Source organism: Sarcophilus harrisii, chromosome 1, assembly GCF_902635505.1.
Source record: "Sarcophilus harrisii chromosome 1, mSarHar1.11, whole genome shotgun sequence".
Classification (NCBI taxonomy): domain Eukaryota; kingdom Metazoa; phylum Chordata; class Mammalia; order Dasyuromorphia; family Dasyuridae; genus Sarcophilus; species Sarcophilus harrisii.
In genome coordinates this window covers 634,475,945-634,502,863 of record NC_045426.1, presented here as the reverse complement: position 1 = coordinate 634,502,863, position 26,919 = coordinate 634,475,945, and the positions used below count along the sequence as shown (strand labels likewise).

General features: G+C 34.4%; 1 protein-coding gene across 4 annotated transcripts in view; it reads left to right on the top strand.

Moving 5' to 3' along the window:
* The window catches only part of SLC45A4 (solute carrier family 45 member 4), a 135,709-nt gene that overhangs the window by 58,123 nt on the left and 50,667 nt on the right, over window positions 1-26,919 (top strand). For all 4 annotated transcript variants that reach the window (XM_023496525.2, XM_031947268.1, XM_031947267.1 and 1 more), the window contains 2 exons: window positions 2,791-2,897; window positions 6,753-7,384. In XM_023496525.2, the coding sequence (XP_023352293.1) occupies window positions 7,141-7,384 (244 nt within the window). In that variant the 5' untranslated portion in view covers window positions 2,791-2,897; window positions 6,753-7,140. The remainder of the gene's footprint in view (window positions 1-2,790; window positions 2,898-6,752; window positions 7,385-26,919) is intronic.

The following is a 26,919-nucleotide window of genomic DNA, read 5'->3' as shown; positions in this document are numbered from 1 at the left end:
ATTATGCTTCAGTCTTTTACCTTTACTCTAAATGTATCATTGCTTTAAATGTGTTTCTTGAAAACAACATATTGGAGGAGTCTGGCTTTTAATCCAGTTTGCTGTCTCCTTCCGTTTTATGGGAGAGTTCATCCCATTCACATTCACAGTTAAAATGACTAAATCTGTATTTCCTACCATCTTGTTTTCTTCGTTATACTTTTCTTTTTTTCTTTTCCCTTTTCCCCTTCTTCTTCAGTATTTTGCTTCTGAAATCACCTTCCTCAAACAGGCCTCCCCCATTTACAAAACCTCCCCCTTTCTTATACCTTTCCCCTTTTACTTCTTCCTATTATTGGCTTCTCCCTTTTCTTTCCCCTTTTCCTTCCTACTTTGATATTCTGTTCTTTGAGCCAAATTCGATGAGAATAAGGTTCACATAATGCTCATCCCCTTCCCTTCTTTCCCTCAATTGTAATGTCTTTTTTGCCTTTTCATGAGATATAATTTATCCCATTTTATCTCCCTTTTCTTCTTCTTCCAGTACAATCCCCTTTCTGCCTCTACTTTTCTACCCTCTAAGTATATCCATATCAGAGATGCAGTTCTCAAGAGTCAAACATAGCATCTTCCTATGATGGACTGTGGCTCCTTGATAGTTGAATTCTTTCTGGCTGCTTGCAATATTTTCTTCTTGGTCTGATAATTCTGAAATTTAGCTATGATATTCCTTGGAGTTTTCATTTTGAGGTCTCTTTCAGGTGATTGATGAATTCTTTCAAGGGCTATTTTACTCTTTGGTTCTAGGACATCAGGACAGTTTTCCTTGATGATTTCCTGAAAGATGTTGTCTAGGCTCTTTTTTTTTTTTCATCATGGTTTTCAAGGAATACAGAGGTTGTCTCTCCTATTTTCTATTTTCCAGATCAGTTATTTTTCCATTGAGGTATTTTACATTTTCTTTTATTTTCCAATTTTTTGGTTTTGTTTGACTTATTCTTGGTATCTCATTGAATCATTCACTTCCATTTGTTCAATTCTAATGTTTAGTGAGTTATTTTTTTCAATTAGCTTTTTTATTTTCTTTTGCATTTGGCATTTCCACTTTGTCAAATCTATTTTCTAAGGAGTTATATGCTTTTTCCATTTCTCTATAATTATTTTTAAAACAGTTTTCTTCAGATAATTTCTGTGTTAAATTTTCCAAATTCTCCTGCAAAATTCTCATTTCTTTTTTCCATTTTTCTAATAAAATTTTCCAAGAGAGCTTTGTGAAATAGAGATCAACTCTTATTACCTTTTCACATATCATCTGGAGACGATTTGCCTTTAGTGGCCCCAAAGTTTGAAGTCTATTATTCTGTCTCCATAAAAGCTATCTATGGTCAGAGTACTTTTACTTTTTTGCTTATTTTTAAAATTGAGGTTTGCTCTTAAGGTAAAGGGGAGATCATCCCAAGTTTCCTCTACAGGCAACAACAGTTTCATACTGCTCTGGAGCTGTGCTGCTGGCTTCCTTTTGTGCTGGGTAGGCGTGGCTAAGTCCTTCATTATGCTGGGGCTCAGGAACCCACTATTTTCCTTTTGTATTTGCTGTGGATGTTTCACGTTAGTCTGCTGATCCACTGGCTTCTGACCCAGGACAGAATAGCCTATGCTACTGTATTTTGAGTAAGAGCCTTTCAGTAGATTTCCCCAGAGCTGCCTTGGGTCCCCTGCACTGTGCTTATGCTCAGCTGCTTTCCCCAGTGCCTGATTGAAGTTCCTTTTTTTGAAGTTCTTCCAAAATATCTTCTGTTGGAAATTCATTATACTCTAAATATTTGTGTATTCTGTCACTCCAAAAGCCCTAAGAGGCTTGATCTGGCATTGATTTGAGGGAAGCCAGGAAGAGCTCAAAGAGCTGTCTACTCCCCTCTATCTTGGTTCCTCTTCTGTAAATGAAATATTTGTTTAGCTGAAGTGTAAGTGGGCTGCAAAAAACACAATCTTTCCCATTTTTCAACATTATTTCTATTGGAATTCATATAAAGACTACCAAATTGGAGATTCCTGGTGTTCATATACAGACTGCCTTCTTAGTTGTAATGTTCTCAACTTTCCATTGATGTTAATAAGAATTATTGTTCTCTGACCTGTTAGACTTAATTGTAATCACTATGAAACATTTATATATGAGGCCATTATCTATTTATTAAATGTCTCCAAAGTGATAGGCACTATAGCAAGTGATGAGGATGTGAAAACAAGTAAGAAAACTCCCTGCTCACAAGGAATTTATTTTTTAGAGAACAACAGATATACAAATAAATAAAGGAAATACATGTATAGTCAGTAGAAGGCAGTTGCAATGTACCAATCAGTGTAGTTATGGAAATCATGCGGCTTTATTGAAATGTAATTGAGAATCATTGTTACATAGGACCAATATCTTGCTGAATCTTCTTGATATGATAGGGGAGGGCTGTAGAATGCCCCATATAAATTTTGGAGTAGTTTATATATCATATATTGAATTAGTATGGTATCTTTAAGGAAGCAGCAAAATACTTAACTTACTTGAAAGTTATTTGTCTTAAAGTCATAGTTTAGGAAAGTTATTTAAGCTTTTTTTGAAAAACCTTTATCTAGACTCCTTGAAAATGATGCTAATAAGCTGCTTATGTTCTATTGGCAAATACTATCTTTTTCAATTTATAATATTACTGATTAAATCACATATAATTGCCTAATTTTTGGTGAATTAGTATATGTATTCGTTAATTTTTAAACTGAAAATGCTAACAAGGTTTGTCATTTTCACCAATATAGATGACAGTGAAGTTACCTGTGTAAAAACTATTTACTGTGCCTCCACGTTTGCACTACTTGAGGAAGGGAAGCCAGCTGTTTTAATGCCCAGACTGCTTGAATGACAGGTAAACAAAAACCAAATTCATCCCATTTCATAAGTGCTTAACTAATAATACTGCTGGGGGGACCTGGGTATAATTTCCAAAGGAAGGTCACCTTGGTAGGAAGGAGACTGGCTTATTACAGTCAACTTAACTGTTTTATCTATAGTACAAATTAGCCCTGCTAGTCAGCTGGACATCTTGCCAGGAGTGGCATTCTTCTGTTCCTGCAGGGCTTGGTCCCTAGAAACTGAGCTATACTACTCAGGAGCTAAGACTACCCTTAGCAAAGGATACTTTATCTAATGTCCATTGTTGTTGGAGCTGTGTTCCCATATTTTATTGAAAGTTTACTTGCCTTAGAAAGACTCTAATCAATAAAGTGGTAAATGCTATAAAATAAGGTGTGAGAAATTTTATGTATTCCTTGATAAATGTATTTGAGTTGTTGATCATGTAGTAGTTTCTGTAATAGTTAAGTTTTATTGAAGAAAATGCCAATATTTGAAATCTGAAGAATGATGTTTAAAAAGGAATAAATTGAGGGCAAAATAAAAAAAATATATTTATTTAAACATTTTCTTCAAAATTCTGAATCTTTCATATTAGTAGTTTTTAGTTTAATAATACCCAATTCATTTCTAAAAATTCTCTGAGTATGTCTAAATAATTGCAAAGCACAGGTTCTGAAAGATTTGTTTTTATTTGGGTGCCTGTCTTCTGCCTATATATATATATATATATATATATATATATATATATATATATATATATTTACATTTAAGTTATTATAAAATAGACTTTTCTTAACCTTTTGATTAGAAATAAGACCTTGATGATCAGGTGTTTACATAATAATACTTGGTTTCTTCTGAATTCACATGTAAAAGGGAAAACTTTTCAGGCATGAAGTTGAAAATTAGACATGTAGCTGAGAATTAAAAATTTTAGTATGTCAGAAAATATGAAGTATTAAAGATGTTTGTTGGCAGAAGAAACCTTAGGAATTTGATTATTATATGAATTCTCTTACAACTTAGGAATTTAAAAGTTCTTTAAAACAGGCTACTGAGAAATTAATGCTTTCTGTAAAATAGATTAATTGACTACAAAAGGTTGTCTTTGACTTAGGTATCTTGCCAAATTCACATCATCTTTGTGCAGAAAACCTCTTACAGGGAGCTTAAACTAATACCTCTTTTTCAGCTCTACGTCAGAATTGGGATGCAAATGTTTATATTATGATAAAGCAATATAAATTATGTCACATGTGGGGGAGGTTTTATTAAGAAAACTTGTTGAAAATGTCATAACGAAACTAGTTGTTAAGCATTTTAATGCTGTTTGGTAACAAGCCCTGAGAGACTTTTCATTTTCTACCATCTAATTGATTCCAAATGTAACATGCAAGGATTAGGGAATTTTAAAAAATAAACACAAAACCTTATTCTTGCTGATTTCCTAACCAGTGTCATTCAAATGTATTTATAATCAACACAGAATGCCTATCTTTCATCTTTTGGAGGAATGAAGCTGGTAATCAGAGACCTAATAGTGGCTCAGTTTTCAGTAGATGGAATGAAGAAGATAGAGCTTTTTTTGAGACAGAAGTATTTATTTGTTGTTTATAAATCCCCATGATCTTTTAGAAAATTAATTATTTTATAGTTCAGACAAGACCTGTTGAGAATGGATTAATAGTAGGGATTAATTATTTTATAGTTCAGACAAGACCTGTTGAGAATGGATTAATAGTAGGGGGTTTCTCATTAAGCAGATTTTCTTTATCCTCATGAATTCAAATTAATGTTGATTTCACTTGGGAATGTGACTTAGGAAAAAATTCATAAATTTTTTAAAGTTATGAATAATTCAAGAATTATAGGCATGAGAAGAGTAGGAAATATTTAGTTTTATTTGAGATTTGTAAATGAAAGTCTGGGTTAAAAATTTGTTTTACTCCATTTAGGATTTTCTTGGCAAAGCTGTTGAAGTGGCTTGCCATTTCCTTTTCTTACTTCATTTTACAGATAAGGAACTGAAATAAATAGGGTTAAATGGGGTTACACAACTAGTAAGCATCTGAGGTCAGATTTGAACTCTGAAAGAGGTCTTCCTCACTCCAGACCCAGTGTACTATCTACTTTACTACCAAGCTGGCTGTCTTAAAAAATACATGTAGATATTTTGAGGTATACGGAAAATGATAGACTTCATAGATATGTATAAAATTTGGGAGATAATAATAGGATCAAAAATGTCTTGAAAATAGTTGAGCCAAATAAGAAATTAGCTTAAACTTCATGTCTGGCATAAAGGATCCTTATCCTGCATTGATTCCTAAAGTAGAGTAATAAAATTATACTTCTGAGTACTTCTTGGGCTTCTCTAGGAATCTGGAGTCACTGTAGCTTGTATAACTTAACTGAATGAAGGTTTAACTGAGTTAAAGGGTATTCCTGAAAAAAAATGATTACATAGTGTTTAAATGTTTATTACAGATTTCTTCATAAAAATTCTATGAAGTAGATGGTATGTGTGACATCTGTGACTGGTATGGTAGAACTTCAGTTAAATGGAATGTATGTGAATGTGGGTTTTAGTTAACTAGAAGATTTTTTTGTTGTACTCTTCCTTTGATTCTTGTCATTCCTAAAGATTGTTGTTATCCTAACTATATGGTTATCAGTGTATGTATTAGATTATGTCTGTATTAATCTCAGGCCATGTAAACCCTCAAAAGGTTTCATAGGTTCAGAGCTGGAAGGAGTTTTAGAAAGAAAGGTAAGTAACTTGTTTTAAGTGTACCCAGGTACACTTACCCAGGTAGTAAGTAGCCCAGCTGAGATGTGCACTCAGATCATAAGACTACAAATCCAGTGACCTGGGGAGAGGGACTAGGGTTCTTGGGAATGTGTGAGAATATATTGTCTTCTTATTGGAAGGAGATTTGCTTCTTCCTCTTAAATGCAGAATAATTTTGGGGCTAAGGTTTGGGAGAAGACTTCTAGTTAGGTGCCATTCACTTAATCAAGGTTTAATTAAAGTCTTATATTAGAAGCTCTTTTTATGTAATAAAAGTTAATTTTACAAAGTATAGAATATGGGCCATTTAAAGTAATATTTTTGTATATTCATTTTAGAAGGATTTGCAACTATGCAGCTTTGAGGTTGGCCTAGCAGAGAACCTACCTACAGGCCACTTGAGTAGGCCTTAGGGCTTGATTTTACTCCACTCCTCAGTGGAAGAACTCAAGAACAATTCCCTTCCTTTTGTCTTCACTCCCCTTCAATATACAGCATGATAGGCATTGAAAAGATCTGTTGCCCACTGAAATTAGATTTTATGTATTTTTATGGTGTAATACTTAAGGCATGTAATTGCCTCAGCATTAATTTTTCCTCTCCCATACTTTCTTTGTTTTCTATTATTCCCATTGTAAGTTGTCAGAATTTAAAGTGGGAAAAGGCAATCTAGCCCAACCAGGTGAGGAATCCAAGATGCAGAAAAGTGAGGTGACTGCCCAGATAGTCAAAAAGTAGCAGAGCAGAATTTAAATTTAGAAACTAAGGCTAATCCAGTAAATTTTGTCACTGTGTCTTGCTATCTTTGTGTTAAGAAAATGTTCTTGTAAATGTTTGTCATTCTCTACATATAGATTCCAAATAAGTTATTGAGGCCAGAAATAAGCTTTTCAAGTATTCACTAGATAAGCTTTTTAAATATTCAAAGATCAGTTCTATGGACATTTAGCTAGCTAGAAACTGGGGAAAAGAGAGGTCTTAAGAAAGCAGAGTCCATTGAAGAACCACATAGGCCATTGTAGCTATTGCCTTTCTCACTGACTATCTTGTTCTGGTTTTTCCCCTTTTTTGCAGATTAATCAGTCACTCGATGGGGATTAACAGTGGACCGCCTTTTTGTGATACCTTTTCACCTCTCTGTAGCAAGAAAAATAATTTCAGCACCTCTTCAATAATAATGATGAAACTGGTATTAACTGAATGGCAATTATGGATTTTTAACTCTAATTCACAGTAAACCAGCAAGCCATATGTTTAAAGCCCTACCAAATACCGTTCTATTTTGCTACATGTCTCAGACATAGGTGAGAAGTTGTGAGATCCCTTTGTACAAAGAGGAATGTGTTAACCTGCATGAGGAACGCAACAGAAGCTGGAAGAGAAGACACCCATATTTATCATTAAAGATATATGATAGTATTATTTATATAGATAGAATAAAGATATATATTTTTTGGTGGTAATGAAAATGGCTCCTCAGAATGCCGACTCGGAGTCTATGCAAGTCCAAGAGCTCGCTGCACCAGCCCCAGACCTTCAGAAATCTGAAAATAAAGAGAATGAGAACCGTGATGAGACAGTTAGCGAAGGATCCATAGACCGCATACCAGTCCGCCTTTGGGTGATGCATGGGGCAGTAATGTTTGGCAGGGAATTCTGTTATGCCATGGAAACAGCTTGGGTCACACCGATATTGTTACAAATTGGTAAGTGTTGTCTGTCCCCTCTGTGTATAATTATAAACATCATGTAAATGAGATCTCAATAATGATTTTACTAGGTGAGTAACAAATCTTAAAATTTATTCTGCTCATTTAATAAGTAGCAAATGATATGGTCATTGGTTTTAAAGTTAAAAAACCATAAATCAAAGTCCTTGCATTTTATCACTTAGCCTTATTTGTGCTAAATATTGTCCTTCACCCATCCTCTTGTATTTTAAACTATCCAGACCATTGGATCTGATGTTCGCCCTGCACTCATTTTGTAGTTTGATTTATACAGAGAAGGAGCATTATAAACTGACAATGGAAAAATGGAAAGTGATAGATGATGACTAGAAAGTGACTAGATTATTTTTTAAATGTTATTGACACTAGGAGGCTATCAGAATTTTTCTAAATCATGGTTGGATTTAGCATAATGAAAGGTTAGTGCTCCCATCAAGGAAAATTATCTTTTACAATTTTCCAGCAGAAGTCAGCTTTCAAAACACTTGCCTGCATATAAACAAACTCATTTGGTCTTTACAACAAACATTCTTATGTAGTAGTTCACATTGTGATAAACAGACTTAGTAGCTTGAAAAATATGTAGTTTAAAATTCACTTACCACTTTTTTTTTTTTACCACCACAGAATGACTTAAGTTCCAGAAAGAATCTTGCTTACTGTTTTAATTTCCTCCCATCCATACCTAAGACTGGTATTTGAGGGGTTAATTTCTTCAACAACAAATGACCTGTATACCTTTTTAGTTTTGTAGGAAGAAGAAAGGCCCTCCAGTTTCAGGAACTTCATTATCATAGTAGAATTTCTGCATTTTTAAGTGGGCCTTTTAAAGATTCTACATAATACTGTAAATCTTCATTTTATATCACTTTATATCACTTGCTTTTTCAAAAATATGTTAAATTCTACTTGTTACTTTCAAAACTGTCCTGCTTGTACTTTCTTCTTAGCTTTTGTTTTCTTCTATTTATTTAAATATTAAAACTGTTCTCTTTTTTTCTCTTGGCATTACTGTTGATCACATTTTAATTAAAACCTAGAGAAAGAATTGTGTGTGGAGGAGAGTGTATGACAAAGAAGCATAGGAAGAGTTTTTCATAGAGACCAAATACCAAAATATGTGTCAATCTGTGTCTGCCAAGGTCCATCACTTCTCTGTCATGAAATCTTTTATAGGGCTTTTGAACACATAATTCCTTATCACATTGACCAAGGTTCTTAAGTTTTCAAAAGTTCTTTCCTTGTGTAAGTTGTACTCTTGGTTCTTCTGCTTGCTGCATTTTGTGAGTTCTTACCACCCAGGATTCTCTGAAATCTCTTCTTTTCTTATGCTATAGTAATCTTCTGTTACATTCATAGGCCACAAATATTCAGCTGTTGTGAGAAGGCATTTTTGAAGAAACTGTGTTCCCCTGCCTTTTCCTCTTCTCTCCCTGTTCCATCTGGATGCAGATTTGAAAAACCACAGTAACACACTACAGTCATCTGAAAAAAAAAATGTTCTCTAATAAATCTCTTTTTGGATATGTAAATCTTGGGCTTTTCCTCCTCTTCTCTTGTATAGACTCTGTGTTAACTAACTTGCTTGGTGACACTTGCAGAGATATTTGTCACCAAGTATAGGGATTGAAATGGATAGAAAAGACATGTCAAGTCATATTCTTATTTTATAACTTCTTAACTCGGCCCTTATTCTAATTGTTGTTGTGAGTGACTAATTTCATTTTTTAATTCCCAGAGTCTCAGTTTCCTTATTTGTGAAATAAATGTAATAGACTATTTCATTTCTTAGGCCTTATACAATTCCAAATTCTATAGTGACATTATAAATATGGAAATAAAAGTATAAATTATGTAGTTATTATCCTAAAAGTCAAGAATGCACAAAAACTTCTTTCTGGGTATTTTTTTCTTTTAAAAAATGCTTTAGTTTAATGCCTATTTTCTCTACAGTGGTCATTTCCTACCTATAGCTATCATCACTCCCTTGCAGCTGGAACCCTTCCATGGGGAAAAAAAAACAATTAAAGAAAAAGAGTGAATTAAAAATTTGACAGTATATGCCTCTGGCTTAGTAGCTCTCCATTTTGCTATAAGGGGGGAAAAATTTGTTCATCAATTTTTTCCAGCATCTCTAAGATGATTGATTTATTCATTTTTATTCAGAGTTCATGGGCTTTTTGGTGTTCTTTTCATTTGTATTTTTTGCTGTCATTAATTATGGTTTTCTTAGTTCTGTGTGTTTTGCTCTTGATAATTCTTTCCACATTTTTCTGAATTCTTCATTTCTTACTGCACAATATTCTGTTACATTCATAACCACATCTACCTAGTTTTCTAGTAGCTTTTATTTTTCAAATTCAAAATTTTTCAAATTTTTCAAATTACACTCCCTATTTTACATAAAAACACAGATCACAGGTTTTAATATATGAGTCTTACCTTTGAAACTAGGTTGATTTAAGAAAACGTAAATCATTTAAGACAGTTATGATCTAGTCTTTTAAATTACAGTATTCTCTTTAAATGCATGTAATATTATTGTTTAACTTTAATGGAATATGAGGTATTTGTTCATCCAAAAAGAATTGCTGCTCCTCTTGACTATAAATCATAGACCATGAGCCTCTCTGAGCTTCAGGAAACCGTTAGGCCATAAGTTATATATAGGTTTTGATATGCCTAGTGGAAGAGCGTTCCCAATCACTCAAAACAGGCAATTGTTAAATTCTTATTTTGTGCCATTATAGTGAATCCTCTTCCCCCCCCAAAATATCTTGGATAGATTCTGCTATCAAGAAGATTACATTCTTGAAGGTTTTGAAAGGGTAAGGCAGGAATGTGAGCATATATAGATAGAAATAAAATTTTTATTTTTTAATAATGATTTTATTTTATTCCTCCTTCCTTTTCCCCTCCCCTCTCCCAAAAGTGGGAGGCAGTTATAGTTTATACATTTCCTGTAATTTAAAACATTTTCTTATTAGTTATAGTTGTAAAATAGATCAAAAGGAAAAAAAGACAGAGGAAATAAAAGAAGTATAAAAATATGGTTTGATCTGCATTTAGAATCGATCAGTTCTTTAACTCCTTATGGATAGCATTTCCCTTCATAAGTCCTTCCAGCTTGTCTTGTGTCATTGTATTGCTCAGAAGAGTTGAGTCAGTCATAATAGATCATCACATAGTGTTGTTGATACTGTGTACAAAGTTTTTCTGGTTCTGCTCATTTCACTTTGCATCAGTTCATTAAGTCTTTCTAGGATTTTTAGAAATCTGCCTGTTCATCATTTTTTACTGCACAATAATATTCCATTACATTCACATACCACATCTTTTTCAACCATTTCCCCAATTGATAGGCATCCCCTTAATTTTCCATATTTTACCATAATATAAAGGGCTGCTATAAATATTACAAACACAAAGTAATTTAAAAAAAGGTACTTAAAGCTGGGCCTTAAAAGGAACCTTGAAGAAAAATAAGGAGCCAAGAGGCAGAGGTGAGGAGAGAATGCATTTACGTGTAGAGGAATAGTCAGTCTGGAGGTACAGTGATGGGAAATGGAGACTCCTATGTGAAACAATAACAAAGATAGTTTGGAGCAGAGTTAAGAAAAAAGTACAGTGCTATGTTGTAACTAGTAAAGGTAGCTTGAAATAAACTCTTCTGTTAGGCCTTTAAAGTCTATGTTTTGCCCCTAGAGCTAATGTGGAGCCAGTGAGTAAAAGAGTAACACAGTTGGACCTGAAAAATAACTGGCCATATGTTGAGGATAAGTTGGGATGAGCAGAGATTTGATGCGGAGTTCTCATTGGGAGGTTCCTGAGGAGAACTAGAACTAAGGTGGCAGCTGTCGAAGGGGACAAAAGGGATAAGTGTCAGATGAATATCTAGTTATTACTGGATGATTACTTTGCAGTTTTATTTGATTCTTATAACAACTTTCCAGGGAAAATAAGACATAAATAAAGAAAATTAGTTGGCTAAAATGAGAATTAAAAATGTTTTAAAAATAATGATATTATCTTTGTTCTGTCAAGAAGTAAGAAGAGCAATTAACAAATTCTAGCCTCATCCCTGCCATTTACTAGCTTTTTTTTTTTTTTTTTTAATCTTGGCCAAGTTAAAAGGCAAGTTACAGATTTATGGTGCATAAAGAAATAATTGGACATCCCCATATTTAGGGTTTAAATATAGAAAGCTTCATCAGTTCAGATCAAAGTAGCAAAAAAAAAAAATGTAAAACAGTTTCTAATGTAAACTTTTAAAGTCTTTCTGTTACCACAAATTGTCATTTATAATGTTGAAATTCCATTTGGAAATTGTGTATTAATAAGAGTTATGCATTTTGTTGAGAAATATTGAAATATCAATTTCAATTGGTACTGTAATTTAAATCTTTCTTTGCTACCCATTTTCTAAATCTCTATTTACCTGTCTTGATTTCTCTTTCAAGGCAAGTATGGATTTTTAAATTAAAATAGTATCCTAGAAATTTGTAACTTGCCTTGTACCATATTGAAGCTAGCCTGTTCTAGAATGTACTTGTTACCTGAGTAAATTTTTCCTTGGGCTGATTTTTCATTTTGTTTCTTCAGTCCAAGTATAAACTGGAGGAGTGCCAGTCACTATGTTAAGTACTAAGGACACAAAATAAGGGCAAAAGTAATCCCTTCCATCAAGGACATTACATTTCAGGGGAGGAATCATACAAGTTATTTGGAATATGTAGATACTTACAGATCTAGAAAATCATTCTGTGAGAGGAAGACACTAAAATCTGGGGGACCTGGAAAAGCTTCCTGAAAAACATGGTATGGAAGGAAAACATAGAAACACAAGAGATAGAGGAGACAGCCAGTGACACCATGCTGAAGTAGATCCACTGCAGCTAGGCTGAATTGTGGGTTGTGTGGAAACAAGTAAAATATAAGAAAAAAAGAAAAAGGCAGGAGAGCTTTTAGTTCCAAACACTAAAGAAGGAGAGAAATAAGTATTTACTAAGATCCTACTATGTATTAGGTACTGTGTAAAGGCCTTTAAAAATAACTGATTTGATTCTCCTGAGAGCAGTCCTGAGAGAGATAGATACTATTTATTATTTATTATTCTGATTTTGCAGTTGAGAAAACTGAAGTAAATAGGGTAAATAGCTTACCCAATGTCACAGAGCTAATAAGTGTAAGATGACTTTTGAACTCAATTCTTCCTGATTCCCAGTCTAGTTTTCTATTTAGTATGACTCAGATATAAAAAGGACTTTACATATGATCCTGAAGTAATACAGAGTTCCTGGAGTTTGGGCTGAGGAGTAGCTGACCTGGACAGAACAGCACTTGAGGAAATCATCTAAACAGTTGAATGAAGGATTTGGAATGAAGAGAGACTTAAGGCAAGATGTCAGAAGGCTGTTGCCACAATCTAATTGAAAAGCGATGTCAGTTAAGAGAACTAGATCTATATAAGTTGCAATGAAGATAGAAACAACATTTGATAATTCAAGATTTTTAATATACAGGATGAATGAAAAAGGAGGTATGATGATAATACTGAGGAACCTTGCTAATTAATAGAAGGACAGTGTGGTCCTGAACTGTGATAGGGAAATTAGTGAGAAGAGAGAGTTTAGAATTCTCTTTTGGAAATGTTGAGTTTAAGATGCCAATTGGGGTCTTCTGATTTCAAATGCTCAATGGTGATATAGGGCAAAAGTTGAGGAGAAAGAAAAAGACTGGTAATGTGGGTCTGGGATTTAAATGTTTAAAGAGATAATAATTAAACCCATGGAAACTGCTTAGATCACCAAGTGAGATTCTATACAAGGAAAAGAAGATGCTTCCAGATAGACTAGGGTGGAGAGGTGAATAACTATGGTTAATGAGCATGACATGAATGAAAAACCAGGAATAATGGTTCAGGAGTGGTTAGAGAATTAGTAGAAGAACCAGGATGGCACTGTATCATAAAAACTCAGAAAGGACAGAATATACAGGAGGAAGTGATAAAGAAGGTCGTGTTACAGAACTTAAGAAGGTTAGGGAGCGAGAAAAGGAAAGTAAAAGAAGATGGATAACTTGGAAGGGAGTAATTTGTTGAATAATGAAATAGGGAGCTGTTGCAGAAGGGAGTGAATGGAAAAGAAATGAAGGTGTTGGTTATAGAAGTTTTATTCAAGGACCTTAGTTATATATAGAGAGAGATATTTACCATGTTTGAAGACAACGGGGAAAAAGATAGGGAGAGATAAAAGAAATTAGAGATGAAAAAAATTAATTTCTTTACAAACATATGTAGTTGAGACAAATTTCTTTATTGACACATCTAAAAAAACTGTCTCATTCTCTTTTCTGGCTGCTATGCTTCTTAGTTAATGGGTATCTCATTTTATCATTAACCTTCTGGAGTCATGGTTAATCATTATGTTGATAAAAGGTTCACTTCAGTCTATATTAGTTCATATGTGTCTTCCCATGATTCCTTCATTTCTTATGAATAGATCAATATTCTATCACCTTTATATTCTATGGACAGCTAGAGTCCTGAAAGTAGAGTCAGGAAGAACTCAACTTGCTCAGTTCAAATCTAGTCCAAGACACTTACTAGCTATGTATGATCCTGGACAAATAACTTAATTAAACCTCTTTGCCCCAGTTCTTCTGTAAAATGAGCTGGAGAAGGCAGTGGCAAACCATTACAATATCTTTGATAAAAAAAAAAAACCCATATGAGGTCATGAAGAATTGGAATGGCTGAAAAATGACTGAATGAACAAACTTTATATCCTATAACTTCATTTTCCAGTTGATGGGCACTCCCTCAGATTTTCCAATTCCTTGCTATCCCAAAATAGTTAATACATATCTTTGTACATTCTGAGTTTTTTTCTTTAGATTAATCTTTCCTTTAAACTGTCTTTCTTTTAATATCCCCTTCTCACTTACTCCTGCTTCCCTGTTGAAAGAAATGTATTTCTGTATCCAACTGTTGTGTGTATGTATCTACCCATCTGTCTGTCTGTTTATCTTTTTTCTTTTAACTGGTTCATATGAAAGTGAGGTTGAAGTTTTAGCTCCTCACCTTACTTATTCCTTCTTATTTGTAAAGCTATCTGCTTCCAGACTCTGTGATACAACCTCACATCTATCAGATTGACTTAAGATAACAAGAAAAGATAATGATTAATGTTGTAGGGGATAAGGGAAAACTGGGACTAATACATTGTTGGTGAAGTTGAGAATTGATCAAGCCATTTTAGAGAACAATTTGAAACTAAAAGGGCTATCAAACTGTGCATACCCTTTGATCCAGCAGTGTCACTACTGAGCATGTATTACAAAGAAATCATAAAAGAGGAAAAAGGATGCTCATATGCAAAAATGTTTGTAGCAGCTCTTTTTGTAGTGTCAAGGAATTACAAATTGATGGAATGCCCATCAACTGGAGAATGGTTTAATAAGTTATGGTATATGAATTAATGGAATACTATTCCATAAAAAATGATGAGCAAACTGATTTCATAAAAACCTGGTAAGACTTACATGAATTGATACTTAATGAAGTGAACAGAACAAGGAGAACATTGTACATAGTTAACAAAAAGATTATGGGATGATTATCTATGACAGACTAAGTTTTTCTCAGCAATGTAGTGATCCAAGACAATTCCAATAGACTTAAGATGAAAAATGCCATCTGTATCCAGAAGTATGAAGCTGAATGTGGATCGCAGCATAGTATTTTCATTTTTTCTTATTTGTTTGCTTTTTCTTTCTTGTGTTTTTTTTCTCCTTTTTGTTCTCATTTTTCTTTCCCAATATGATTAATATGAAAAAACATTTAAAATGAGTGTATATGTAAAACTTCTATCAGATTGCTTGCTGTCTTGGGAAGGGGGAGGTAAAGAAAGAAGGGAGAAAAAAATTGGAATTCAAAATCATACAAAAAAAGAATGTTGAAAACTATCTTTGCATGTGATTGGAAAAATAAAATACTATTGAGAAATTAAAATTAAAAAAATAAACTAATTTGTATATTCAATGCTATTCCAATTAAATTAACAAAAAAAAATTTACTTAATTTGAAACAAAAAAGAAGAAAATTCATTTGGGAAGAACAAAAAGCCAACAATTTCCAAATAACTAATTAAAAAATGTAAAGGAAGGAGGTTTATCAGTACCTGTGTTTATTATATGGCAAAAATGATCAAAACTATCTGGTGCTGGCTAAGCAGTAGAAATGTAAATCAGTGTAACAAAGTAGACATATAATTTACAGCACTAAATAAATACTACATGACAAATGTAAATTCTTAAATTTTTGGAATAAGAATTCATTATTTGGTAGAAATTTTGAGGACAGCTAGAAAGCAGTGTGGAAATAATTAGACATAGATGAATATCTTATACCATATAAAAAGATAAATTAAAAATGGATACATGATCTAGTTATTTCTTTGCTCAAGTGTTGAGGAGAGAGGAAGCCTGTAACAAATGTGGAAAGCAGTATAACGAATCAAAGAAGGAGAGAATATTTCCCTTGTTCTGGTGAGAGCATGGTTGGTAACTAGATAATATAAATTTGTAGGGGATTCTTTTCCCTTTCCCTATCATTTATTTAAGATTTGTAAGTGTTACATAATTATTATCTCATTGCATCCTCAAATCCTCACAACTGTCCTGGGAGGTAAATTCTATTTATTTTCTCCATGATACAGGAAATTGAAGCAGATGTAGGTTAAATAATTTGTCTAGAGCCATTCTGCTTTTAAGTTTCTGAGGCCAGATTTGAACTACTAAGAGGGATCAGAAAAAGCTTGACATTTGGATTCTTTCCATTCATATATTTTCTTTTATAGACTATCTATCACACTTGAGTCTGAAACCTAGTTTTCCAGTTTTCCTGTGAGCTTATCTTCACTGAAAATTTTAAATCATTTTGCTTTTTCTTATCTTTTGTCACTTCCCATTTTCTGTTGCTTCTCTAATTCTGATTTTACTTTTTTATTGTTATTTCATCACTTTAAAATAAGGCTCTGTATTTGAATCAAAAGATCCATAAGGGGACCCTAGAAAGTGTCTGATCTGATAAGCTTTAACTTGAAAAGTCCATAAGCCCAAGAATAAAGTGGAAGGAGAGTTGGTGGATTATTTTTTGTTTGCGGATGACTATACTGAATGTAGCCTCTGAGGCTGAGATGCAACAAAATGTCCACCATCCATGGAGTGATCAGTTATTGTAAATGGAGAAATTCTGAATGCTGTGGACAGTATACTCTCCAGGTATTCACAATGATGATGGGGTTGATGCACATATTGCCAGAACTAGCTCAGTGTTTGGAAGGCTCAAAAGAAAAGTGTAAGAGAAAAGAGGTATTGTATATACTCACTACCAAAATGAAGATCCATAGAGCCATTGTGCTGACCTCATTGTCATATACTTGTGAGACCTGGACAGAATACTAGTGCCATACCTGGAAACTTGTCTAAGGAAGATTCTGAAGCCCAACTAGAAATAAAGTACTAAGTTCTTTTTTGAGTTGACCTGTCAAGCATTCAAACTCTACAACAGAGAACATAGCTCTGATGGGCAGGTATTGTTTTTTGAATGCAAAACATATATTTGACCATTTATATTTGATTTTATAATCAAAGCAAGCATAAGCTTCAAAAGAAGAGATACAAGGGCAGTTAGAAGGTCCCTTTGAAAAACTTTGGAATTGATTGTGAGACATGGAGAGACACTGGCATGGGACTGCCTAACACCGCATGCCTACATCAAAGAAGGAGCTCTGCTCTGAGTGAAGCAGAATTGTAGTAGCTCAAAAGAAACATGAGATGTGAAAATTTTCGAGACATCTCCACTTCAAGTGTTCATATGGACTATTTTTGCCCAGCCTGTGTTGCATTTTCTGAGTTTGTCTCTTGTCTAATCAGCCACAATCAGATACACTGTAATATTATACCTTGACCTCAACATAGTGATGTAATTTTGGTCCTCTTCAAGAATGAAGGTCCACACCTAACTTTACAAGTCACATAGATTCTAAACTCCATTATTTTCCTCTGGAAAATGGGGATGGCATTTATACTGCTTGCCTCAAAGTGTTGCTAATAATAATAATAGCTAATATTCATAAAGCACTTAATTTGTGCCAGATAGGGAGCTACCATTTACTGTGTGACAGACTATGTAGATAGCTAGATGGTGAAGTGGATAAAGTGTGAGCCTGAAGTCAGGAAAACTCTTCTTCCCAAGTTAAAATTGGGACACCTACTCACTTAACCCTGTTTGCCTCAGTTTCCTCATATGCAAAATGTGAGAAGGAAAATTAGGGGAAATGGCAAACCACTGAAATATCTTTGCCAAGAAAACCCCAAATTTGGTCACAAAAAATTGGATGTGACTGAAATGACTGAACAAAAACAATAACAAAAGTGTGCCAGATGCTGTGCTGAATGTCTTAGAATTAATTAAGGTTTCATTTTATCTTCATAGTGACAGTTGAAAGTTGATGTTATGTTATTATCCTTATTTCACAATTGAGAAAACTTAGGCAAACAAGCTAAGTGGCTTGCCCAGGATCATACAGCCAGGAAGTATCCGAGGTCAAATTTGAATTCTGGTCTCTCTGACTCCGAGCCTGATACTCTTTCTATTGTTCCACCTATCTGTTTCTCCCCTCTTTCCTGTTAATGAAATTGTTAGAGCATATGCAAAGATATTTGTAGCAGCTCTGTTTGTGGTGTCAAAGAATTGGAAAATGAGTGCCCATCAGTTGGGTAATGGCTAAATAAGTTGTATATGAATGTAATGGAATGTTGTGGTATAAGAAATGATGAGCAGGCTGATTTCAGAAAAGCCTGGAAAGATTTACATGAACTGATGCTGAGTGAAGTGAGCAGAACAAGAGAACATCGTACATAGCAACAAGAAGATTGTGTGATGGTCAACTATGGTAGACTTAGCATAGCATAAAATATGCTTTTATTATATTTTATTTGGCAGTGAGTTCTGGCAATATGTATCTGGCCAATTGGCAATAATATCTGGCAATATTATATCTGGCAATATATTTTATTATATTATAAAATAGCATAAAAAATGCTTTTTGCTATTAGATTGTCCTTCAATTCTGTGTAGCTGCCATTACTGTAATGTTGTAATGAGAGTTGTTCTGTTGTTTCCTTGGTGAGACTTGTCATCACAGATTTCAAGTTTTTCAATTCTGCTAGTTTTACTGTGCATGGCACAAATTTTGCTCTCGTAGTTTTCATTTCTCTTTAAAAGCACTCAGGAATAGCATATTGTGGTTCCATGTTCTCTTCACATTCTGAAATTCTCTATTTCATAAAGTGTTGTCATTTTCCTTTCTTTTGCTGTATTTATTTACAGTAGCCTAAAGTGATTTGCTAGATATGAAAGCCATATTTCCTTTTGCTGTTAAAGTTTCCTCTGCATATTATTTTTAGGGTCTTTTCATTTTCTTTTTTCCTGTGATCTTTGGTAATTTGTCTCTCTCCTCTCCTCCCCACCTACCACTTTATTTTCCCTTATTACTCATTTTCTGACATCTCTCCTTGATTGGAGGTTTCCCCAGGTGCTGGGTCTCAAAGCATCTCAGCCTGATCTCCTATGATATTAGAGTCTGGCTTCACCATCCTACTTTTATGCTTCAAGTGACTTTTGGAGGAACTGATCTGTCTGAACTGGATGTTTCACTCTTTCCCTTGGGGTTTATACTGCACAGCCCCCAAAATACTCTATCCCATTCTTTGTATTACCTCATTCCCTGGCCTTGCAGTTCAGAGTGCTGCCACACTGATAATGTTGTAATGAGAGGATTTCTGTTCTGAGTTCAGATATGTGTCCTGCAATTTTTCTTTTGTTTTTCTGCTTTCTAGCAGTGATTTTTTGCAGCACATAATGCTTTTGTGATGTTCATTGTTGACGCCTCAGCAGATTTCTGCCATTAGGAGTTTGAATCTCAGTAGTACTGGAAATGGGACTGGTATCATGGTACTTCATGAGTTCTAGGTAGGTGTTAGTTCATAGTCTTGGGTTTATTTTGGGAGGATTCTTTTCTTTCTTTGGAGTTCCTAATGTAACCATAGAGATAACAGAAGTTGTTTTTATATTTGATTTGTAATTTCTGTATTTGAAGGTTTTGAGAGGTTATGAGGATCAAAGAAAAGATTTTTCTCCATCTTGGTCACATGACCCAGCTATTCTGGATAATTTTTTAAGTCTGACCCCTAAGATAGGTTTTAGATTAGTTAGTTTGGAGATTGTTTCTTCTGAGTACTAACTAAAGGAACCTAGAGGTGTTTAATCTAGAAAAGAGACTGTGCACAAGTGACTGATGGTGGTCTTCAAGTATGTGAACTATATAGAAGAAGGCCTGTGCTGTTTCTGCTTTGTCCTACCCACCCAACAAGAATTAGGAGTAAATTAAGCTTGGTAAAAGAAAACATTTTCTTCTCATTAGAGCTGTTCTAAAGTGGAATGTACATACTCAAAAAGATTCTCAATCCTTTCTAATTCTTTGTGTGATCTTTGACAAAAAAGTTAACAATGAAGTAAATAATGTTTTTAAATGACAGTTGTATTTTATTAGTCACACATATTGAGCCAAAAGCCTTAGTTCATCTGTAAGCATTATCAAATCAGTTAATCTCCTAGCTTCAGGATCCTTCTAAGATTGTTAAATTGTAGACAAGTTTCAGGTCTGTATTACTAAATGGAGTTGTTACTGCTACTGATGAAATCATGGGTCAGCATGAAAAAATAACAGTTATCTTAATATATCTACATATATTGTTACAGAGAAATGTTTTTGTTTTGGCATGAAGCCTATAATTTCACCAGCAAGGTCATTTCTATTAGTTATTTTCTGTTTATGTCTTATTATCCCAATGTATGTTGATTAGAATCTCTATGAGGGCTTGAACTAAGGCTTATTCATCTCTATATCCTCTCCAAGCTCTAGGCCCAGTATCTTGTATAGTATGGATAAGCAATCAATATTTGTTTGTGTAAATAGAATGCAATCTTTGTAGAATTCCTAGAAGAGAATGTTTGTGAAACAAGTTTATTCATTCAACAGGTAGTTTCAAATTAACAATCATTTGGACCAGAACCTAGATAAAACTTTTTTTAAAAAATGGGAAAAATGCTCTGAAGCACACGCTTATTAAGAATAGTCCTCTTTGAATAAAAACAGTAATTCAGTTTCTGTGAGTCATATCCAACATGATTGGAACAGCCATTCTCAGATTTGTAAATTCTTCTGGGATTTTTTCCAGATAATATTTTTCCCTTGGGAAGGGGGAAGTTTTTCCCCATTTTATTGTTCTCATTTTGGACTCAGGAAATTGTGTGTGTTTGTGTTGGAGGAGGGAAAGTTGCTGTTGAGAGGGAAAGAAAATTATATAAAAGGGGAAAAAATAATAGTTTTGAAATGGGTATTTAACTAATGATTTAGATTATCAGGTCTTGGTTTGATTATCAGGTCTTGATCACAAAATGTGAAAAAATTAAATAGAATAATATACCATATTCACACATCAAAAACAGTTTATAGATTTATACACACTACACTATGCCTCCTCCGTTCCTCCCTCCCCAGTGAATTTTTAAAGTTTTTCTATCATAATGCAGAGCAATACTCTTCACACTTTTCTGTAGTCCTGTTCACTATATAAAATAATTTCTCATCTGGCTTTGAGATAGGTATTATTATCCCCTATATGACCAGTGATGCTAAGGTGAAAAATTTCATGCCTGTATTTCAAGTCGTGCAAAAAACAGAGAAGTAATCACCCACTCAGTAAAATAGAAGTAAGGTACTTACCTTTTAATATCTAAATCCATTTTCATTTTGTGAAACCAGATAATAGGAGCCTGGAATTGGGTCTTTTAAAAATCTTTTAGTCTTTTTAAATATAGATCAATAAAAAGTTCTTTCTTTTCATGACGAATAATAGAGTATGACATTCGTTGATTGTGGCTTATTTTCATTTTTCATAGAATCTATAATGTCAGAGTTGGATGAGACCTTAGAACATTCAATATAAACAGTTAAGTAGTCAAACTCTCATACTCTTAGGGCAGAACCCATGTTTCTTACTTTGTACTTATGAGAAAGTGGAATTTTCCAGAACTGTTTTAAAATTTTATGAACTTGATTGTGGGAATAAGATTCTCAGTTTATGATTCATTTTAATTTGCATGTATCAAAATCTCCTTTTAGTGGGAAAGACCTAGTTAGCCTTTTAAAATCTGCTTTAAAAAAACTTTGGCATATTTTGATGTAATCCACATTAATCATTTTTTTCCTACCCTTCTTGAATTATGTAAGAACACAGCCAATGAAGATCTTTGCTCTCCAGCAAGGGGAAGGTAGGCTTGGGGATAAGGAATAGGGAGGGCCAGGATGGAATGTGATAACTTCCACTTCTAAGAGGCCAAGTAATGCTCTGAACAATCATGTACAAACCATACTTTCTGAAAATTAGATCACTTTAGCCCATTTGTGGGTCACTGAATTACCCCCTTATCTCCATAGCTTCCTGAAATGTTGTTGAGTTTTTCAGTTGTGACTGACTTCATGACTCCATTTGGGATTTTCTTGACAAAGATACTGGAGTAGTTTGCTATTTCCTACTCTAGCTCATTTTATTGATCAGGGACTAAATGATTTGCCCAGGGTTATATGGGTAGTAAGTGTCTTGAGGCTGGATTTGAACTCAGGTTCTCAGGATTTCAGGTCCAGCACCACCTAACTGCCCAGCTTCCTGAGGTAGGCTTAGGTAATTCTGTAAGTGAACAGTTGGAGTATATTTGGTAGTCAGACAAGTATTATTATGCACTTATTATATACTTGGTCCTGTGCTAAGCACCAGTGATATAAATAAATGTAATTGTCCCTCAAATAGAGAATTAGGGCTCCTGCAAATGTGAAAAGCTGTCAGTAACTATAGGCCCTACCCCAGATAATTATTTTTTAAATCTGATCGTATATATAACAGAAAATAATTAAAACTATATACTACACCCATAAAAAAGTTGCCTAGTTTCTGGGATGTAGGCATGCTCAGCCACTAATACTGCTTCAAATTTCCTTCTACTAAGATCAGGATACAAAGATCACTGCATCTCTTTAAGAGAAAAATCATGTAACTGAGTTTGCATAGTAAAAAAAGAGGAGGCTAGTTTCTAAAGAGAATGTGTATGCTTTGCTTTACTGCACTGAAACTTTTTAAAGAATTTAAATTTATAATTTCTGTGTATACATAAAGCAGTAAATGATAAAAACAATTAATAACATGTATTTTTCCATTTATGACTTAATAAATATTTTTTCATTATATAAGCATTGTCATCTTATTTCATATTTTTCCACAAATCTCCAAAAATTTCTATTTATCTTTCGATGGCCATACTGTGATTAATGGGAAGCACAAATGTTGAATGGTAGGGATGACTACAAAATAAAAAGTAAATCCTTGCCCTGAGGGAGCTTACTTTCTAATGATGAAGAGATAGCACGTTAAAAGTTGATGAAAAAAGGTTGGAAGCAGAGGAAACTACCTAGGCTAGGTTTTACTATCACAAAAATCCTTTCACATTATTTTGTATCATTGTCAATTGTGATAATAGTATATTAAGCCTTCTGGAGTTCTGAATTAAAACCAGTCTTTTGATTCTTTAAGTTCTCTGCTCTTTTTTTTACCAGTCCTCTGGGGCTCCATTTATCATTCTGCAATTCTCTGACCACCATTCTTCATATATGTTTTTGGTCTTACCCAACTCACCCTCCCTCCCCTGTGTGTTTTTGTCCCCAGGGCCCGGGCACAAACATAGCACCAAATTAACAATTAAAAAAAAATTCTAGTTAACTAAGAATCGGAGGTCTGGGTCTGAATCTGAGTCCCACAGATGTTTTATAACTGTTGTGATGGAATTTGAGTTGGAAAGGACCTGAGGGAATACATAGTCTGATCCCATCCTTCCCCAGCCTTTCTTCATTTGGACAATGATGGGGTGGGACTACATGATCTTTCAGCTTTCTTTCCATTTCAGATTGTATGTGCTTATTAAACTGAAGCCCAGAGAAGTAAAATCACTCTACTTGGAGTCAAGAAACATGGATTTCAATCCTGTCCCTTGTATTCCTGGTTGATGACATTGGATAAGTCATTAACCTGGACCTCAGTTTTCCTCCTCCTAAATGAAACTGTTACCTACTCACCTTAGGGATATTGTAAGGAATTAGTTCCATCTAGGGCCCCACGAGGTGTAGGTATCAGTTGTTGTTACTGTTTTCCCTGTGACCAGTGAATACTCTCTTCACTGTTTTTCATTTAGAAGAATTATTGCTTGGAAATGCCCTTGGGGCCAAATACAATTTTAAAGCTCTGAGATTTTCTCAGTTTGAGAAATCTATATTCAAGTGAATCTTGAACATATTATTGTTATTCTTTGCAGTCTTTAATGCCAACCAGGTATTTATCACTCAGAAGTAACCCTAAAGTATGTTCTCCTAAGAAATTGTTGCATTATGCAGTGAGAGGACTGCTTCTTGGTAGACATGTTTAATTTACACCTTCCTGTGAAGATTATAAAAACACTTACATAATAGTTAAAAGATGTGATTACAAACAATTTGCTATTCTAAAAGTCTCTTAACCCAGAATATGTTCTGATTATAGCCAAACAGCAAGTTTCTGTCATCGCAGACAAATTTGTAGTTTGTATTTAAGTCGGGCATAATCTGTATGTTGGTATTTTACCTTTCTTTAAGAATGTTGTATCATTCTGTAATACCAGACTTTCATTTGAAGGCTATGTACATCAATTTCTGATTCATCCGAAAGTGAGCCACATTCTAAGGTACTTTTACAAATGGTCTAAGACAGTTCATTTGGTTTGTTTCCTGATTTGCAAACTCACACTCAGCAGCTATCTAAATCCAAGTAGAAATGTAGAATTCATAATAGACATGCCTGTTCACCCTCGTTCCTATGCTATCATTTAATTATAGATAGCAAGTAGCTGAAGCTAATCAGAATAATAGGTGAATAATAATAATAAAAGACAGACACCTTAGGGAACACCTCTCTGGAAAAACCCTGAGCTTAGAGAGATAAAATGATTTGTCCAAGAATCATCTAAAATTTCTATTACAGAACCAGCCTTGGAATCCCTATTTTCTGATTGCTCCAGCATTGTTGGGGTTTTTTTTTTTAAACTATTACCCAACACTTGATGGGTTATAAAGTGCTTAATTCAGCATTTTATTTATTCATCTCTTGTAAGATTAGAAGGCAGAGTCAGGGCATATACTCAGGTCTTCTCTATTGGCAAAAATCTTTTTTTTTTTTTTTAATTAAAGCTTTTTTTTCCCTCAAAACATATGGTTGGATGATTTTCAACATTCACGCTTGCAAAATCTTGTATTCCAAATTTTTTCCTCTCTTGCCATCCCTTCCCCTAGGTGGCAAGTAATCCAATATATGGTAAATGTGCAATTCTTCTATATGTATATAATTTTCATAAATATGCTGCACAAGAAAAATAGATCAAAAAGGGGGAAAAATGAGAGAAAAAAATTCAAACAAACAACAAAAAAGAATGAAAATACTATGTTTGATCCATACTCAGTCCCCATACAGATGACTCTCTTCATTACAAGACCATTGGAATTAATGTGAATCACCTCCTTGTTGAAAAGAGCCAAGTCCATCAGAATTGATCCTCACTGTTGCTATGTACAGCATTCTCCTGGTTCTACTCACTTCACTTAGTATCAGTTCATATAAATCCCTCCAGGGCTTTCTGAAATCATCCTGCTCCTAATTTCTTGTAGAACAATAATATTCCATAACATTCATATACCATCACTTATTCAGCCATTCTCTAGCTGATGGGCATCCACTCAGTTTCCAATATCTTGCCACTACAAAAAGGGCTGCCACAAATATTTTGGGGGCATAAATCTTTAAAAAGAAAAATGTAAAAAAATCTTGAAGCCATTTAACCCTCTCAGTCTTTATATGTGAAAGTGATGTAATGGTAAGTACCTTGCACTAGTTCGAGAATGCCTTGTTTGAACTCGTGTCTAATAGACAGTATATATAGTGTCATGATGTGTTCACAGTAGCAAATGATGTCTTTGAGGTTTGGGCACCAAATGTTAGGGTTAGGTCAGGTGAAGGATTCAAAATGGCCTTTCTTTTTGCCAAAACATAGATTTATTTAGGAAAAGAGGTTACAGACAAAATGAAGAGATACAGTGGACACCAGGAATGGTAAATATGAAATAGAATTGGGAGAGCATATAGTTAGACAGGAAAGGGGTTTTAACAATTGACAATGGAAAGGACAATTCCCTAGTGGAATTTACAACCAGGAGAAAGGAAATATTCATGAAGTGGGAGCAAGCCATTGTCTGGCAAATTAAATCCATAGAGGAGTTTAGCACTTTAAAAGAGCTAGCTAGCTATAAGGAGAAAGGCACCATGAGACATGGGGAAGGGGAGAGATGAACCACTGTAGCCTTAATTCAAGAGGAGTTCAGCAAAGATGTCAGGGGCCATGAATAGATTTATAGGTGAAATTTTAGTCCCAGAGTCTCCACAGAAGTTGGGACTATATGGTTGAGCTTATCCTCATCAATGCCCTTCTCTGCTTGCCTCGGAGAATAATTTTATCAGGACTTGAGGCTCTGTCTGCCAACCCCCCTACTAACCCAGGACCTCATCATTTGGACAACTAACTTCTGTTGGCTTAGTTATTTTTGTTTCCTGATTTTTAAAGTAGAAATAATTCTCATGCTTCATAGGGTAGGTGTGAAGAAAGGTTCCTCCCCCAAGGTAATTGGGGTTAAGTGACTTGCCCAGGCTCACACAGCTAAGAAGTAAATGTCTGAAAGCAGATTTGAACTCAGGTCCTTCTGACCTGATAGGTCTGGTGCTCTATCCATTGCGCTACCTAAGCTGCCCCTGAAGAAAGTATTTTGTAATTCTTTAACGCATTAGAAAAACATGTTGCTGCAGCAAAGAATTATTTTGAGTCCTACCCACCCCCAAATGCAATCCAGGGCCTGGTCCTATTGATTCCTTCATAAAGTTTCTTGAATAGGTTCCATTCCAATTTTCTGACATGGATACCTCTCTAGTTCTTATTACCTCAAAACTTCATTAGTGGCAGGAGCTTCCTGACGGTTAGCCTGCCTCAAGTTTCTTCCCATTCCAGTTCATCAGCTTGACTCAGTTAATATGTTGATCTTCCTTAAGTGCAGGTTTCGCCATGTCGCAATAAAATGTCACAAAGTTTAAAATCTTTGTTTCTTCTTTAAAGCCCTTCATTACCTTGTTCCTTTCCTATCTTTATAGTCTTCCTATACTTTACCATACCACCAGCCTTCATTCTAATCTCTCCTTCTGCTATTCTTTGATCCAGGTACAGTGGCTTCGTTGCTATATACCTCAAATAAGACACTTCATCT